The sequence below is a fragment of the Emydura macquarii genome, unplaced genomic scaffold, assembly GCF_026122565.2.
Source record: "Emydura macquarii macquarii isolate MOO-44397 ecotype Brisbane River unplaced genomic scaffold, CSIRO-AGI_Emac_v2 contig_1043, whole genome shotgun sequence".
NCBI classification, from domain to species: domain Eukaryota; kingdom Metazoa; phylum Chordata; order Testudines; family Chelidae; genus Emydura; species Emydura macquarii.
The window spans coordinates 13,113,493-13,133,172 of record NW_027131180.1 but is presented as its reverse complement, the minus strand read 5'-3'; the positions used below and the strand labels follow the sequence as shown (position 1 = coordinate 13,133,172).

The 19,680-nt window shown below is 39.2% G+C and overlaps 1 protein-coding gene across 4 annotated transcripts in view; it reads left to right on the top strand.

The window, feature by feature from the left end:
• Nucleotides 1–19,680, top strand: part of CASK (calcium/calmodulin dependent serine protein kinase) — a 410,160-nt gene that overhangs the window by 101,322 nt on the left and 289,158 nt on the right. For all 4 annotated transcript variants that reach the window (XM_067545145.1, XM_067545148.1, XM_067545147.1 and 1 more), the window contains exon 2: nucleotides 3,317–3,429. In XM_067545145.1, the coding sequence (XP_067401246.1) occupies nucleotides 3,317–3,429 (113 nt within the window). The remainder of the gene's footprint in view (nucleotides 1–3,316; nucleotides 3,430–19,680) is intronic.

Sequence of the window (19,680 nt, the reverse complement as noted above, 5' to 3'; positions counted from 1 at the left end):
AAAAGATGACGAATCCATGCTAGCCATATTTAGTCATCAAAGAAGGCTTCACTACCAAAGTGTAAGGAATGTTAAATTTCAGTTCCATAACGTATTAATTAAGGAATGTGTCTTGCTAGTCAACTGCACCAGTACAATTTCTATCCAAGGATCCATGAATGAAATTTTTTTATCTTGTATACTAAGGATTTTTTTGTTCAATAATTTAAAAAAAAAAAATCCATATCAGTGGTGGTTAAAATATACCCTTAATAAATATTGAAAAGGAATAGGACATTCCAAATATGGATACCTATGCACATAGCTTAGTGAGAAAAAATTACCTGTTTGAGCTCTAATCATGCTTTTGCACATGCTTAACTTTACAAATGAGTAGTCCCATTGCATACAGTGGGCCTACTTACCATGTATTAAGGTTAAATACGTGAATAAGTATTTCCTGGATTGAGACCTTACCTTGTAATTTATTTAAAAACAAAACTGTTTGGCTGCCTCTATCTCTGACTATTTGTCTGGCCCACAGTGCAATTTGGAGGGGCTTTTCACTAGAGGATAATATAAATTAGGGTTTAGTTACCCTTTTTATGTGTTTAATTTGATAAAGACTTAGAATTCCCTCTCTGGATTCCTGTTACAATATTTAGTAGGCTTCAGATTAAATGCTACACTCTCTCCATTTGTCCTTTTTTTAGAATACTATTAATGTTTTAAATAAGACTCCATACGGAAGTGTAAAATGGATTAAAAAATGTAATTTTTAGACTCTTACAGTATTAATCTAGATTCAAAATTTGAATCTGGTTAAAAGAATAACAAATTAAATTCCAAAAATAACCCTGTATGTACAGGAATATCAAACTAAAATTATAAGGGTGAGTAAATAAACATATTCAAACTGATGATTTTTTTTCCTGTTGTTCTCGCCACTCCAACCCCCTAAAAAGTCTCTATTGAGAACTGGAAAGGCTGTCACTTTGCAGTCTCTGGAGTCAGAAATCCATAACCTGACTTGCTGTTTGCTTCCTACAAGGAAAAACTCATCCTTTAAGCTAAACACTCTGCTTTTTATTACACTCAACAGAGGAACCTGAAACTTGCATGCAAAACTTCCATCCATGCTCTTTAATTTACTTCTCTTATCTTTCCGGGAAACTTCTAGTTTCTTTGTCAACTGGCATGTTAGCCTAATTTTCTCTAGCACGTGCCAATTAACTTCACAAGTTGCCCTTTGTGATCGCTGTTAAATAAGCAGCAACAACAACAAAAATAAAATATGCTCTTTTTGTGACTACTGCTAGCTAAAACCATCTTCCTGTGTTTCCATAATCTTATCTAAAAACATTTTCTCTCATGTCTATACCCTAGTAATTTACAATTACCCATTATTGCTATTTAACTAGGTATCATCTAACATTGTGGGATGCAGTTTATATGAAAATATCACAAATTAAAGTTGTTTTGTTGCACAGCTTGTTAGCTCTAAGAATGTTGACGTTAAATCCTAATATTAACGATGACTTTCAAAAATGTATGTGCGGCTCATGACACTTAATCAATTTTCAAAGAAATATGTGAAGCAAAGCAGGAAGGTAATTGTAAACCATATATTGTTGTATGCAGTGTAGTTGTAGCTGTGTCAGTTCCACAAGCTGGGTGAGGTAATATCTTTTATTGGACCAACTTCTGCTGGTGAGAGAGACAAGGTTTTGAGCCACACACTAAGCCACTGAAGTTGCTCCAATAAAAGATATGCCTCTCCCACCTTGTCTCTCAGCTATATATTGTGGCATTTCTTAGGGATACAATCATTCTGGTGTCAGATTTTGAAAAAAATTAGGCACATTTAATTATTTTGAACTGCAAACAGTTTTTACAGGATTAAATGCAGTATTGTCAGGTGTATAAATTAGATAATCTAATCTTTTTTGTGCAGCTTCTTTGAGTCCATGATGGCTCTTTAAGAAATAAGGATGAGAGAAAATTTGAGGTATTTGTTTCTATAACCCTGGAGTTCTGGTAAGGGACATTTCCCATGTCTCCTATGTTGGTTTAAAATGCACTGGCTTGTGATGTATTTAGAAAGATTGACTTAGATTTTTGGTAGGCTTGACTGTTACTTCAAAATATCCTTTCTAGGTGTTTCTTAATAGTATAATTGATATTTTAAAACATTAATTTAATAGAATTAAATGCATTTTTTATTCATTCTCTTTTATATTAAACAGTACTTGTAGTCAGTCATATCCTGAAGTCCTCAGTAAAAGTTGACTCACTTTTTTACTTAGGCAAATTCCCAATGAACTCAATAGGATGAGTACAGACTTCAGGATTTGAGCCTATCAGAATATATATTTGACAAATTTAATTACAGAGAAATGTGATGATAGTAAATCTGAGTACCATAAGCATAAAGGTATTTTGTAGTGTTTTTCTTACTGTATTTTGTATCGTAATAAATAAATTACACTTAAAATGTAGCAGTAGTATGACAATTTTGTACAGGTTATATTAGTTGTATCCTTTACAAGCCAACTTTATGAAATAAACTGAGCATTTTAAGAATGAAAAAATTAAGTTAGTAAAATGCTGTTTACATTAAACTCTAGTAGCAATTACATTTCATTGTGGGGAGTGTGGGTGAGAGGTGCAAGCTTCAGTACAGTATTATAGGTCCAAAACCTTAGATGCAGGGGTGTGCACAAGAGGGGGCAAGCAGGGGCTCGGGCTCCCCAGTAATAATCTCGGTCATCACCCCCAGCTTCTGATCTGGTCCACTGCTCTGGAGTTCCCTACCCCAAGCCTGTCCTCCTCACTTTCTGCCAGGATGGGAGTAGGGCTAAGTGCCTGGGAAAGGCACTGCAGCTAGTGCTGCCACTGAGCCCCACTAGATGGCACCCAGGCTGGGAAGCCAGGCTGGCAGCACAGCTCTGCCAGAGGGAACTTGGGAAAGCCTGCTGCGTCCCGTCCCTTCCTCGCCCGCCCGCAGCCTCCAGTAAATGTTTGGAGCGTGCCTGGGGTGCACAGAAGGGAGCTCAGAACAATGTGTGGAGGGCGGGGGAGGTAGCAGAGTCTGGGGGCACTGGGGGGATAGTGGGGAGCACAGGGAGGCGGTGGGGGAGGTGAGGCAGTGAGTCCTGGGGGCATTTGTTGGGTGGCTGGTGTTTAAAATGCCCTCCAAAAGTAGTCACATTTAAATCCCTGCACGTGCACCTGCTTAGCTGTGTTAGGAAATAATGGAACTGCACAACTAAACATGTAAAGGAGAACAGAATAGTTTGGAATTCTTTTAACGCAAGAAAATCTGACTTTTTTTTAGGGGTCCATTCAGTGTTGTGCGGCGATGTATCAACAGGGAAACTGGCCAACAGTTTGCTGTCAAGATTGTCGATGTAGCAAAATTCACCTCAAGTCCTGGATTAAGTACAGAAGGTAAGGGGAGGACTTTTAAGTAAGTTCTTGTTTATTTGTAAAGTAGTTTTTTTCTCTGACTTCTAGTACCTACTTGCTAACTTTTAAGATCCTGTTTGGTTCAAATTTATGTGGAGCATTGAACAAAGACTTCCTGCATCTGAAACTTGGAATGATTGCATCCTGCTAAATCTGCTCAAGTTTTAGTAGGTTCCATGATTGTCTGGTTATAGGACTATGTACTAGGAAGGAAGTTATGTCTAAGACTTCTTCAGTCCTGCCTAGAATCCTTTTGGGGAGGAAGTACAGAAAGCAAATAAACTAATAAAGACATGTCCATCTGTATACTCTTTTTCAGCAGTTTGGCTTTAGGAAGTAATTCCTTATAAGCCAATAAATTGTTTGTACTGAAAAATCCTCAGCCTAAAAGGGGCAAAAGTTATACCAAACTGATATTTATACATAAAAGGTATAAAATACTTTAAAAGAATGCTGCCAATCCATACAACATTTTTAAAAACAAAATTCTTACCTCACCCCATATTGTTTAGCGTAAACCACCAAACTTTTTCTGAATTAAATTTGTAAATGATGTAATTTTATTTTGGGTGGATGAGCACGGTAGAACCTCAGAGTTACGAATACCTCAGGAATGGAGGTTGTTTGTAACTCTGAAACGTTCTCCGTTCTGAACAAAATGTTATGGTGGTTTATTCAAAGTTTACAACTGAACATTGACTTAATGCTTTGAAACTTTACTATGCAGAAGAACAATGCTGCTTTTAGCCATCTTAATTTAAATGAAACCAGCACAGAATTCATTTCCTTATCTTGTCAAATCCTTTTTAAACTTTACCTTTTATTTTTGTAGTAGTTTACATTTAACACAGTATTGCTCTATGTTTGCTTTTTTTTTTTCTCTGCTGGTGCCTGATAGCATACTTCTTGTTCTAAATGAGATGTGTGCTTGACTGATCAGTTTGTAACTCTGATGTTCTACTGTAGTTCAGTTTCTTCACACTCCCCAAGGAAGATGATAGTGTTCTTTGAATGATTGTCTATGTGTATTCCACTTCTGATGCTCATGCACTTGAGATTGGATTCTTCTGGACAGCAACATCCCTGGATGCTCTTGTGCACCACCCCATTCCCTCCACACACATTGGAGGACTTAAAGGGTGACGTAAGCCCAAATATTACTCTGTTCCTTCTTACTGCCTATGGCTGTAAAATGGAGCACCTATAGTGTCTGCTTCTCTACACACTGTGCAACTTTTCTGATCTTTGGGTGCATATGTAGTGGAATAGTCAGAGTAGTGTTTTCTTTTTTTTAATGCTAGTTAGGAGATAACACTAATAAAGGGGTGTTATTTTTAGGGACATTCCTGGTACCGGGATTTTACTCCTATGGCTGAAACAAAGTCCCTGTGGTTCAGAACATCCCCCTCCTTGATGTAGCGGTTCTGTTTAATGAAGGGCAGTCAAGGTGCCTTTTTCCTTTCAAAATGGGGCCTATCCTTGATAGATGCTCAATCTGTTGCTCTTTCTCCAAGAGGATGCAGAAGGTGAGAGAGGCGAATCTTAATTTTTTTCTCCTGGAGCACTGAATGAGAGCCTCCTCAGAATCAGAGGAAAGGGTCTTCCAGGCCTCATCTATCATCTTCTGTGATTATTCCTGTGAGCTACAGCTCAGTGCACAGTTTCTGGGCTCACTCTTCAAAGAAATCATATAGTGAGACTGGTAGAGTAGTTGTCTTTCTTCACCCAGTCACCTGAAAGGAATGGGAAGGAATGCCATGCCCACAGTAATCACCGGCCTAGGTCACTCTATTACAAGGAAAATGTTTGTAATGTGGGTTCCAAGGGAAAATAATCTTTATTAAGGACCCTTTCCTCCCTTAGGTCCACCCATTATCACATATGTAATCACCAGGGAAAAGAAATGTGTTAATCAAACCAATAAAACAGCATGTAAGGATAAGAACAAAGAGTAGTTTATTAACAAAATGGTGATAAGGCTCAGTGGTTTATCAAAAAGGCTTAAAGCCAAGGCCAACACCATATAAACAGACCCCTGGGTACACTAAACAAGTGAAAAGAAAATTAATACATCATCATCACAAAATGGAACAGAATCAACCTAGGGTCAGATCAAGATCAAATCGGGATTAAGAACCAGGAAGAGGATCTGAGGGACACCATCAGGAACAGCAAGAGCAATGAAGAAGGAGCAGGAACAACAGGAACTGATAAACTGTCTCTCTCAAAGATCTTCTCGTGTTCCACTACGTGGCTGCCACCATGGAGGACAGCTTTTTGCTCAGGTTATCCAAAGCCTTAAGTAGTCCCTGAATCATCCAATAGGGTAACTCCATTTTTCCTGCTCCTCTGCACCCCACACTTCAAAGTGGTGCACACGGCACTTCCGGCTTTTGCACCCTGTACCATACCTTTAAAGTCACAACAAGAATGAGGTTTCTAATCATTTAAGAAAGTTAGTGTACAACCCTTCCCAGGACTTAGTAATATGAGCCATAGATGTTGGTGATAGAGACATTCACACTTGGTTGGGAAGCCCATTTGAACAGCCGACATTACTTCACCTAAATGTTATGGAGCAAAGGGCAATTTGTTGGGCGTGCACAGTTTTCCTCCCACTTCCAAAAGACTGACAAGTCAACTCATGTTGGACAATACAAAAGATATGTTTTATGAAAACAAATAAGGGGTGCAAGCGAAGCTGTATGTCTGTAGAACTTTTGTACCCTCTATGGAACTGCTCTGAAAGCAGTACATCTCACAGGATACAGAATGTGCTAGAAGATCACCTCAGCAGACACTTCAGAAATCACATTCTCCAAACATATTTCTCATGTGGAGGTCATCCAACTATAGATCTCCTTGCCACCAGAGAATACTGGAAGTGTCAAAAGTTCTGTTCCAGAGGAAGACAGAGTTAGGGATTTCCGTCCAATGCATTTGTAATACCCTGGTCTCAGGGCCTGAGGTATGCTTACCCTTCAGTTCCATCAATCCTGAACATTGTCAGGAAGCTCAGGCAGGATTCAGCCAGGATGAACATAGAAGCTCCAGCATAGCAGAAGCAGTTCTGGGTCTCAGATCTAAGAATTTCTCTATCCAACCTCCAATACTATTGCCTCTCCAGACAGATATAATATATCAAAAAGATTGTAAGATTCCACCATCTGGATTCATATTCCTTGCACCTCATGGCATGGATGCTGGCTGACTTAACTTCAGTTGAACAAGTTCTCTCTACCAATGTCACAACATTTGCATCCACAGTACAATGGACTCTACGAGGCAGACCTATTCTGAAAAGTGGTTCTCTGTCTAAGAACACTAGATATTTCAATCTCTAGCTCAAATACCCAATATATTGGACTACCTTCTATCGTTAAATAACTCTGGACTCTCGTTGGCTCCCTGGGAGTTCACCTCATAGCCATCTCACCTCTATATCCTCTATGTAGGGATAGTTTACATTTTCACACCATATAGTAGCTAGATATTTTAAAGGCCCCATCAGAGTAGCATCCCCCACGCTGAGATCTAAATGTTGTACTGGCAGGGTTAATGAGCCCACCTTTCAAGCCATTTGCTATATGTACTCTTTCTTCTTTCCATCAAAACAGCCTCTCTGGCAGCAGTAACATTGGCCACAAAGAAAACTGAGATACTAGGACTAATGGCAGGGCTCCATATCCATTTTTTCCATAAAAACAGAGTGTTTTTGAGACCTCACTCAAAATTTATAGTGAAGGTAATTATGACTGTCTACATTAGTTTATGTACCTGTGACCAGTCCATGCCTAGGGTAGTCCACCTGAAAATGCCAAAGTCAGGGCAGGCTGCAAAAAGAGAGCAGATTCTCTCAAACTGGTGGCTAACACTGCAGTTAGATTCCCTAACCAATTACTAACAGTGCTTCTGATTCTCCACACTGGTTATCAAGAAGCTAAAAGAAAAAAATTATACAGCCCCCTTTACTGCATTTCAGTCTCTGGCTCCCAGTCAGCAATGAGGTCCAGTGAAGAGATAAGTTATTTAAAACTCTGTTCCCTTTACCAAAATATTCTTCTCACCCAAAAAGGTCAGCCACATTGCCAGATCAATAGAAGTTTGGATCCTACCCAAAATACTACGCTGCCAGCCAGTCCTTTCATAGCTAAAACTAAGGTTTATTATAAAAGGAAAGAAACAAATGAGAAGATAAATGTTAAATAATCAAAGCAATCAGATACATACAAGTGACATTCAAATCCATATATATCAGATTCTCAGCAGAATTGTGGAGTTCGCAGGCTTGTACAGTTCCTCTGGAGTACACTCAGTACCTGGATGGGTGTCAGTTCTTTGTTTCAGAGCTTCAGATGTAGATAGTTGATTCCAAGGTAGGAAGCAGAAATGAAGACCAGATGGGGATGGTGCAGCTGCCTTTTAAGTCCCTTTGCCATGTGGCTTGCCCCAAACACAGCCACACAGCACATGTCATGGAAAAGCCCCTCGGTTTTTTCACTGACTTCATGGTACCCTTTGAGTTCCCTTGATGGGCCATTAAGCAGGCTTAGTGCTGCTGTTATCCTGTCTGGGGGTATCACCCAGAAACACAGCACAAGCTGAAATACAAATATATCATACATATTTAGAACTTATAATACAACACTGTTAACATACATAGAAATGTGCTTATCAATCTCAACGAATTATAACCTTTCTAACAGTACCTGACATGGCATATCTCATATGAATTATTGTAATTTTGCAATATTGATATCAATATTATAAATGGTCACCCCTATTCCAGACAATGTCACAGCATCTGCCTGTATTTTTCCCAAAATCACATTCCAAGAAAGGTAAGGTTAAGCTTCATAAACTTGATGTTTTTAGGGTACTCTCTCTATATTGACAGAACCAAGACATTTAGGGTAGCCCCCAAAATGTTTTATAGCTTATGGGGACTGGATTCAAGGACAGGCCATTTCAATAGACTTTCTAACTGGATTTCTGCTGGTATCACAATGTGTTATAAATTGATCAGTAAAGCTTCACCAGTCAGAGTGGCTGCTCATTCTGAGAACACGAGCAGCTTTTGTTACTACTTTGAGAAATATGTGGAGCAGCTGCCTGAGGTTCAGTGCACAGCATTACTGCCTAGTGGACGCATCAAGACCTGGTACTCATTTTGGGAGGGCTGTCTTACAATCATTTTTTAGGTAGATTCCTAGGACCCATTTCCTGTAATCTTGGTCACTGCTTGTGAGTCGCCAACAGCGGGAAAACACGTGAACAAGCACTCAAATGAGAAGAAATAGTTACTTCTCTTACAATGACTATAGTCCTTAGAAATGTGTTGTCATATGTTCCCTGACCTGCCTTCCTTCCCTGTTACCACAGAATCCAGCACCTGGTTCTGTATTAGTGAAGGAAAAGAGGTGGTTGGGGGTTGGCTTGCCCATTATGCGATTGGAGGCAGAGGAACACTTAGGCCCATACACTGACCCCAAGAGATGCTTCTGCCCAAAAGAGTGTAAACGCAAGTGCTTTGGGTGCATGTGTACCAATGGTGGAATATGTATGGACAGCAAATCTCAAAGCACCACAGTTACTGTAATGTAAGTAACTGTTTCTTTACCAGAAGAAATGTTTGAATGGCATATTAGAAATGAAGGCTTGACCAAAATTTCATACCTTAAAATGGGCTCAGAAAGCAATCATGTACTCATCAGGTAACTACAGTAAATAAGAGGATTCATAATTGTACAAATTAATCTAGAAATGCTCAAAATGGTCACGTGGATTTAATTAATATAAATTGAGTACATTCTATCTGATGGGTAAGTAAGAATGGCATCCAGAAAATTTCCAACTACAATGCAGAGCATAAATGATGGAGCAACCTGGTTGAACTGCAAGTTGTATTAATTCAGGATCATCTTGAATTGCCTTTGTGTCCTACATATATTTTCCCCCTTTTGTCAAGATACAAAAGTCTTTGGAGAGAATCAATATAAATATCAATTAGTCCACACTGTTCAATCAGTATTTACAAGTGATTCCCCACACTGTGGTATTTGACGTTTCCCTATAATTGGAAGAAGAACTAGCTATGGTGAGATCACTGTTGTTAAAGATGAGTTTCTAAAAGACACTAATGTAAGCATACTGTATTTGTCTCAGCCAGTGTAGTTTTTGAACTGAGTAAATTTTATGTTTACCTTGTTTGCTGCTCCTTTGTAGGCAGTGTTCAGCGTATTAACTATGGGTCAGTACTTAAGGCAAGTATTTAGCCTTTCTTCCCTTTCCAAGTTAGTGCTCTAAAAGCAAAGAGCCAGATTCTGCCACCCTTACTCTCACTTCTTGGTTACTTTGGGTTTTATACTTAATCAAGGCCATGAAAAGTTTACTAGGCTATTACTAGAGTTTGAATTTTGTATCTTTTTTTAGATATCCCCTCTTCCATGCCCCCCAAAATGGATAGTTTTGAACCATACCTTGCTTTGCTGTACTAGAACTTTTAAGTAGTTACTTTTTCAGAGCAATGTTTCAGAAGTCTGGCATACATCTCCTTAGTATGACTGGGATGGTACTAAACTCATTCAATCAAAGTTCTAGGTAATAAAACATGGTCCTTAGAGTCATAGATTTTCTCTCCTGTGGATAGGTCATCTGGGTTAATCCCATTGTGATGACTAGGGATCTGTATATTGGCCAATCCTGCATCCCAACTCTTTACCAGCTATCCCCGAGGATAGCTGGGTTCTGCACCATCAGAGGGTTCATCCACACTTAGCATGCCCCTCCACCTCCAAAATCCTTGTGCATTGGAGCCATACCATTTGTTCTGCTACATGGGCACCTGCGTCCACAGAAGAGGCAGGATTTGTCCCTTCACTAAGATCTTCCATGCTGTTCTTTGAAAAAACAGACATCGAATCACAGAAATATAGGTAGCTGGAAGGGACCCCAAGAAGTCATTAAGTCCAACCCCCTGTGCTGTGGTAGGACCAAGTAAATCTAGACCATCCCTGACAGGTGTTTGTCCAACTTGTTTTTAAAAACTTCCAGTGACGGGGACTCCTCCCTTGACTACCTTTCTAGTTAGAAATTTTTTCCTAATATCTAACCTAAATTTCCTTTGCTGCAGGTTAAGCCAATGACTTCTTGTCCTACCTTCAGTAGGATTCCTTTTTGATTTTTCAGGTCATTAAAGGTCTCCTGATGAAGACACATTGGCCTCTTACTATTCTTCCTATCTTTCTTTTGCATCAGAATAGTTTGCAGTTGTGCCTTTAACATTGTCTCCTTGAGGAACTGCCAGCTCTCCTGAACTCCTTTTTCCCTTAAATTTTTTTCCCATGGGAAATTACCTATCAGTTTTATAAGTTGTCTTTCACCTTCAGATTTACTACCAATTCTTCCCTGTTGGTCAGAATTAAGTCTAAAATTGCTGTACCCCTAGTTATTTCCTTCACTTTCTGGAACAAAAAGTTGTGTCTGATACATTCCAAGAACTTACTGGAAATTTTGTATTTTGCCACATTACTTTTCCAGCAGATGTCTGGGTATTTAGTGACCCATTACTACCAGGTATTGTGTTTTGGATATTTGTTTGTTTTTAGGAAGACCTCGTCCACCTCCTCTTCCTGATTTGGTGGTCTATGGTAGACCCCCCACCACTACGTCACCCCTATTTTTAACCTTTTTATCTTTACCCAGAGACTTTTAACTGGTAAGTCTTCTACCTCCTTCTTGACCTTAGAACACATGTACATATCCTTTTTGTATAATGCAACCCCTCCTATCTTTTTTCCCTGCCTGTCCTTTCTGAAAAAACCTATACCCCTCTATACCAATATTCTAGTCATTGTGACCTCTCCATTCCAAAATCTAGTAATGGAATTTACAAGAGTTTTTACCAGGAGGCTTAGATAGGTACTTAAACATTATCATATTAAGTAAATTAAATCCCTATTGCACTATTCTCATCCCATTAGATTAGTTAATAATAAACGCTGTTCTCTTTTCTCAGCTCTTTTGTGATGCATGCCTTCTCTTTTCGTGTTTGTGAACCAGAACGTTATTGTACCTTCTGGCTGAAACCAAAACACAGTAGGGAATGCAAATTACATTCTGTGCTTATGTCTGTGTGTTGGTAGACTGTGTATAGACTTTCTGGTTGAAAGAAGTTATGACTGTCTGTATTGAGACCTACTTGATTTCCATAGGGACAATAAGCAGATGGGTTAACAGTTGCATTGTTGTAGATCTAAAATTCCTCCCACTCTAATATTATTATTGTAACTAATTCTAAGATTTTTGGAGTAGAAAAGTAACACTGAACAGATACTTGAAGAGTACTACATATATTTTTCTTAGGGTTTTTTTCATACATTCATTGGTTCTAAGGCCAGAAGGGACCATTATTATCATCTTCTAGTCTGACCTCCTGTATTTCATAGGCCATAGAACTTCCCCAAAATAATTCCTAGAGTATATCTTTCAGAAAAACATCTGATCTTGATTTAAAAACAGTCAGTGATGGAGACTCTACCATGGCACTTGATAAATTGTTCTAGTGGTTAATTACTCTCCGTGTTTAGAGACACCTTTGTAAAAATGGAGGTTTGTAAAAGCTAACTTGTATTTTGACACAAATTTTGATCGTAAAAGTTTGATATTCAGTAAAATCATAATTTACCTGTATTGTAAAAATGTAAACTTAAAAATGTAATAAATTGTAAATATTATCAGATAGTAATGATAGCTTGAGAGTTCAGGAACATTTTCATCATGTTCTAATGAATTTACAATACTGCCTGTCATGAATGACCACAGTTGCTTTAACATTCTCTTTCATGTATTATATAGCGTTGTACTCACACATGATTTGTCTGGGTTCTAGCAAAATGGTATTAAAAGGACTTTCTGTTTAAATTGAATATTAATACCAAAATAATTAATTTGGACAATATTAAACAGTGTAATATTAAGGGATCTTCTCCTGCCTCCTTTGAGTGACAGGCAGCAAAGCAATTAGTTGGTTGAAGATTTCTGGTGCTGTCTACCTTGGCTTCTTTCACTTCTCTACTGCACCGTTTGATCTTTCCCTCAACATAGCAACAGACATCTTTATTTGTTATTAAATGGTTGAATAGAGTTCTTGGAAGAGCAAAAAATGTTTAGTACATGTGTGCGCAAAAGTCTGTTTTAAAGCTTTTTATGGTGTACCAAAAGTTCACATTCAAACTACTGGACAATATGATCCTAATATTCTCTATTAAGAAAGTTGAGATACAGTACTGCAGTGTTTTGAAAAACTTGGTGTTCATTTTAAACACTTTACTAAAAGAACACACACATGCATCTTACTGTAGCAGTACAATTAGCATTGCTCTAACAAACAATCAAGCTTTAAAAAAATTCTGTAGTCTCTGAATAGCAGTTGTTACTACTATAAACTGTTGTGGCACATTGCCTGAGTGACTGCTGGCCTGTAAGGAAAACATATTTACTGCAGTGTTCTTTCCAAAAGCACACTCCATATGTGTAGCACTTATGTACTTGGACATAAGAAATTACTTGGTGGATATGCACATGCTTACAATAGTTTTATAATAGAAAGATGAATTTTGTTTAATGCCTTGTAATGGTGTCTGACAGCTAACAAAGATAATATAGGCTAAATACTATTGGAACTAAGCATTAGTATTCATGGTCTTGTGTACTGTGTATTATCAGTCTCTGTAATGTTGTAATTCATCAGCTCTAATACAGTCTATTGACACCTTATCACTGTTCAAGTGGCTGCATGGTCTACTGGATTAACACTGGTTATGTGCATGATGACACATTACTGCAGTGTTGCTATCACTTCATATTCTTTGTCCTTTGCTATATACAAATGTATATGAGAAGATGTGAACAGTTTGAATATTTTTAGATCTCAATATAAATGAGGTTATCCTGTACTTCCATGACAGAATATTCTAGAAAACCATGTGAAAAATTAGTGATTCTGAATTAGTGAAGTCTTTAAAAATCTAATATCAAAATAATCCATGTAATTTCAGATTATAATTGTTAATAGTAACACTCTAAATTGTTGAGACAGAAATGTGAACGGTGTTGTCCTTATTTCTGATACTTTTATGCCTCGTAGTGAAACTTTTACTTCCTCTTTCTTTTTCTCCTCTTTCTCTCATCGTGCTTTCTCTAGCTTTCTTTCTACTCTTTTCTTTTCCAATTGTGTGGCTTGCACACCATGATTGTTTTTAATTCAAGCATTCTCTATTATAGCAATTATGCACAGCAAAGTCTTCCTTATTCAAATAAGGGTTTTAAAGCTTATGCCAATAGTTTCTATAGCCAGTTGGCAGGAGAAGTCAGTGTATGTACATTATTTCAGGTCATTGTTCTGAAAGTTGACTGACACGATCATATGAAATGTTTCTACTTTTGAAAGACAGTGTTGCACACTTACTGTACATGTATTTTGCATAGATTTTTATTTTGTTTCAAGGGCCTAATCCACCTTATATTGAAATCAGTTGGAATTTTTCCATTGTCTGTCTTTAATGAAATTGGATCTAGTACTTAAAAAGGAAAAAAAAATCAGAACATTTGCTATTTTAGAAAATAGTATTAGGATAAAGTAGTAATTAATTTTTATTGATTAAAAGTTGTGTTGGGAGAGAGAAAATTATGTGAAATGGTTTTGAATATACTGTTTTATTCCATTGCTTTAAGTGGAAATTGAAATGTGACAAAGTAGCGAATTTAGGATGCTATTAAATGGCAAAAATGTATCATTAATGCAGATTTAAGGTTACCTAGTGATAGCTCTTTACCTTCAAAATGCCAAGTGCAGCAAAACTCAAACTTCTGCAAATCAGAAGATACACAGTTAAGGATGTGTGGGTTTTTACCTAATTCTGTGCACATTGAACTGGTAGTAGTCACTGCAGCTAGAGTGCATGCAGATAATTCCCATTCATTGTGTTAGATGTAGGTATATTGATTGGGGGAGCAATAAGATGGAACAGTTTGGAGAACTGTGATCACAGAGCTATGATTGTGTTGTGACAGTATCTCTGTTTGAGTCCCCCCATGTGTGCTATCGTCATCAAAGGAAAGAGGTTCATGTATACCTTCAAGTCCCTGTCTGCTTCATTTCAGTACAGAATTTTATTTTATATTTTTCAAATGTGGTATGTTACTGGGAGAGTAAGCTAAGTATTTAAGCACAGGGTAAGTGCAGGTAATACCTGTCTATTACAGTGAAAGGGCAGAAGATGAGTATGTATGGGATGGGTGTTTGGGGTGTTACTCAAAAAGGGCACAGTTAAGGTCGGGTGGATGTTTACCGTAACTTAATATTTCCTGGTTTGCGGAAGTTTGAGTTTTGCTGAACTCAGTGTTCTAGAAGGGCACAAGTGAGCTATCAATGAACAACCTTAACTCTGAGTTAACAAAGATTTTTGCCATGCCACTTCCTACTTATTTCTTTTTAAACAGAAAGAGAAATGTTTGTTGTTAGAGGTTAGTGGTCATGTAGTCAGTTGTGTTTTTCATATACGTTTGCAATTGATAATACTAGTGTTGCTAAGTAATTATCAAGAAGACCTCGCCTTTTGTATAGTGCTTTTTCATCAGTAATTCTCAAAGAACTTAATATCATTATCCCCATTTTATGGATGTGACAAGATTGTTTTCTCTTCCTCAGTGCAGGGCTGTTTAGAAGATGCAGAGCTTTTGTCTGTTTGCAAAGAAGAAGTTGAGACTGAGTAGGTACCTACAGCTGATGCAGGGAATGTTCATGGCCTTGTCTGTAAGGACTTGTGCTTTGATCAGTGGGAGGAATGACTGTAAGGCTTATCAGATGCCTCTCAATTTCTAACATATTGCATTGGTGTGTACCTGAACTTGTCTGGTTTTTAGAGGTTTGAGTTTTGATGAACATGACATTCTGGAAGGGTATGAGATATCTCCGGGTAACCTTAATTCTGCATTAATGAATGTTTTTTATCAGGGAATTTCCCGGTGCATGTGCGCGTGTGTTTAACGGAAAGAAATGTGTTGTGAGAGTGAGTGGTCATTTAGACAGTTATAGTTCTCAGGTAGTGCTTTATAGTTGATACACCATGTGGCTCGGAAATAACAAAATGATCTAGCTTTTATATAGCACTTTTCATCAGTAGCTCTCAACAGATTTTACATCATTATCCCCATTTTACAGATGGAAGAATGAGGTACACAGAAATCAAGTGATTTGCCCAAAGTCAGCCATCAGGCTAGTGGCAGAGCTAGAAATAGTGTCAGTCCAGTGATCTTTTCACACGGTTGCCATGTAGTTCCTAAGTGCTTCTTCCCCCTCCTGTACATTTTGTTATAGTGAAATGGGGATAATGAAATGTGTATTTGCTAGCAGGACTTCCGAGAAAAGTTTCATCCTTGGTGTGTGTTCCAAAATCTTGACAGCTTCCATCACATGGCACTTACAGTAACTTTAAGCGTGTGAGAAAAGACTAACGTGTATCTGTCTTTTCCACTTCTTGCTGCACAATTCCCTGCAACTTGTTGCTCCCCCACCAACATTTCTAGCCCTCTTCCCCTTTATTGGAAGACCACACATTTCCTTGGTTATTTACCTTGAGCTGGACATTGAGCTGGGCCCCTCACTCCCAATACCCACTCCGACCTGTGACTCCTGCCCCTGCTTCAGCCAGGCTGCCCCAGCTATGCCTCAAGTCCACACAGTTTTTTGTCTCTCCGTACCAGGCCCTCCCCCACACACTCTGGTCAGCCCGGTCCCTCCTCACCCTACACAGGGGTGAGATGTGTATCTTAACTGTTTGTTTTCTGGATTTCAGATGTTTAAATTTGCATCACCTTCAGTCCCCCACCCCCACTTCCCTAGCTTACATATTGGGGCAGGGAGAGTAGCTCAGTTCCTTGGAGAAGGGTAGGGCTCCTCCAGATCCTAGCGCACCCGCCACAAGGGGAGAAGTCAGGGCTGGCAGGCCACTACCACCCTTAGAGCCCTAACTTCCTCTGCTACCCCTCATATTCTCCAACTTCTCCCATCTAATTCTTACTGTCCATTCTCATAATGCCCCATCCCGTGCAGCAGCTCCAAACCCGTCTCCTTCCATTCCCACCTGCTCTTTCACCCCAATTACTCTCCTGTTAGCGTTTGCTTGTGTAATTATTTTTCCCCCACAAATAGTTTCAGTGCCTGCTGAACATTCTGATGTACTCAGATTACATTTGTAAATTAATAAAATAAAATAATTGGGTGGGGGGGGGGAGGGAGGAGAACTTTGGCAAAGGCAGATTTTGTCACAAATGTTCACAGTTCATTTTCAAACTTCTGTACAAGGTAAACTTCAAAGTTACAGGGTTAGAGAGCTGTTAAGTGGCCCATTCATCTCAACCAGGTGTTCTTGGATGAAAGAGAATACTCAAAGGAGATGAATTGAGTCTGAAACAATAGCTCTGAGACACATGAACTGCTCCATTCATGTCCATAGGTATTTCCGCCCCTGCCCAGTGCTGGAGAGTTTTTGATGTCTTAAGCATACTCATTCTCAGCCTCAGCAGTGTGGTGTTGGTACCTGCTCTTAGCTCCCCGCCCAGAGAATCCTGGCTCACATGGGTGGGGTGGGTGAGATAGGGAGTTGAGCTCAGACTTCCTTAGAGGGGACAAGGCACCCCAGGTCCCATTTCACATAGTGGTGTATGGAGAGGGGCTCTGAACACCCCAAAAAGGCAGGCTTCCCAGAACCTGGCTAACATGAGAAGAAGGGACATGGGGGAGTCGGACCATTGATGGACAGTGGCACCCCAGATCCTGACACCCATGCAGGGAGAAGGCTCAGAAACCACTGGGGGGCAAGGATTCCCAGCTCACATGGGGAGCAGAGCAGGGAGAAGGGCTCAGAGCCTTCTAATGGGGCAGAGGGTCCCCAGATCCTAGCATGTGTGCGTACGCACAATGAGAGACTGTGGCGCTGATAGACAGCCCTTCCCTATCTTCCTTAGTTCCCTTGCCACTCATCCTCATACTCCCTTTCCAGTCTCTCTCCCCCCCCCCCCTCTTCCCCTGTCAGCAAGCATTCATATGATTTAAATGTATTTTACAAAAATAATTTGATTACATTGTTCCCCCTCCCCCAAAACACAACCCACCAGAGGCAGTTGAAGCAAGACGCTTTCCCTCCCATCCTCCCTTTAATTCAGGTTTCCACCCTAGGTTGGATTGAGATATACAGTGCCTGCGTAGTGCTTGGATTCAATGCCCATAATTCACCTGTGAAGCCACATAGGTCCCGTGATGTAGCGATTGTTTTCCAGATTAGCTTCTTCCTCTGCACATATGAAATGTTATCCATTTGGCTCATGCTTAGATGTGTGAACCTTAGAACTGCTTGGCATGTACCTAACTAGAGAAACAAACTCTTCTTAAAATAATGTTTTAATTTGTTTTCCCGCAAAGGGTTGGTGGGTTCTATGCACTCTGTTGAAGTAACCCTTGACTATTAGAGAACTTATTGCGATGATCTGAGTCGTGGTTTGAGCTCTGTCCATATGCAAAAAAAGTTACCAGAATGTGTCAACTTTAGGAAAAGCTGTTTCTTTTCTAGGTGTTGTATCTTGGGAACCCCTTTAGCCAAGTGATCCCAAATTTGGATCACTTGTCCTACGTTGAGCCCCTGAGGCACATAAAATTTCAAAATAATCCATGTAACCAGATGGGTTTTAAAGCACTTAAAACAGTTTGAGCTTTAAACAGAAAGCTGGTCCTAAGCTTTGCTATGATAAAGTATTGTTGGTTTAGATGGCTTAGGCATTTAGATGATAACTCAGTAGTTATTACAAAAACATTTGACTTGTGCTTTGCAAACTGTCACCTTTAGTGAGGAACATAAGTGTCTCTGGAAACAAGGATAAATTTGTCTACAGTGGAGACTGACTTTTTAAACTTCCTTTAAAGTTTAAAACAACAATTGATTGGATGCTGCAAGTAGTATTAGTTTCCCATCAGACATAAGGTAGGGGAAAAGAAGAGGTTGCACAGTCCCTGATGAAATTTTATGGATAGGATTTTAAATTGTGTTTGGCTTCTACTTCACTTTCAAATCTAAACCATACCAGATTTTGTTACAAAGCATCTGCTGTTCCTCTGCTTTTTTTCTATGGCAGGAATTGTGGTTTTCCACAAGAAGTTGATATATTACAACTATAATGCTGCTTTGAAATGTAAGGTCCCTGACCTGTCTATTAGCAAGTTCTTTTGCTTTGATTTTGGATTCTGTTAATATGGCTGTTTCAATTCAGAAGTTGTTTTCAAATAGCTCAGTTGATAGGTTTGTACCAGCTTGGGAGATCGAATTTGTGCAGCATGAACACTGCTCTTTCCATTCTTACCGGTGAAGTTTTATAAATTAGTAACAAAGCATACATAAGCTCACCAATATCCTTATTCTAGTCCTCGTTTAACCCCCACAAAGCTTCAACTAAACAATGCCACAAAGATCCAGGGACATCATATTGCCCTCACTGACAAACTGAAGACTTAAAAATGAAAATCTGAATATGATGATATATTCTTCATTGTGCCAAGATCCACAGAGCCTCTCTGATGGGTACGTCAGCCTGATTGAAGTTTAGAGACAGAACCAGACCTGTCAGTCACAGGAAGGAGGGGAATGCCATGTCCCCTAAAATTACGTACATTTTTTGCCTCCATAGAAGCCGGTGGTCAGCCAGACCCCTATGCTGCAGAGCTCTTCTGGGGAACACTCCAAATGCTATTTCAAATTTCTGACTAACAGTTTGACTCAATATGTCTGTCTGATTACCAGCACTGTTTCTAGACTGCATTTTATTTTTTGGTGAGATTGTCCCCTCAGTTCTGTTTCCCCTTTTGAGGTGTTTGGAGCGGGAAGACGGTAAGACCAGCCTATTTGAGGGGAGGGAGATCACTAGCAACTTGAAATATTGACATAGAAATTTGAAATCATCTAAGCCCAATTTCACTCCACCTTCTAAAGCAGGATTATTAGGGACAGACTCCTAAAGGATAAATAAATAAAACAAGCTCTATTTCCCCTGCTTACCTTCATGGGATGCAGCAAGGTGGATAGTGTTCAGCACTTGGTTCCGTTGCTTACTTTCACGGAGTGCAGAAGGGCTGTTCAATGCAGAAGAACAGATCAAAGCAGAAAAGACCAGACCACAGACATA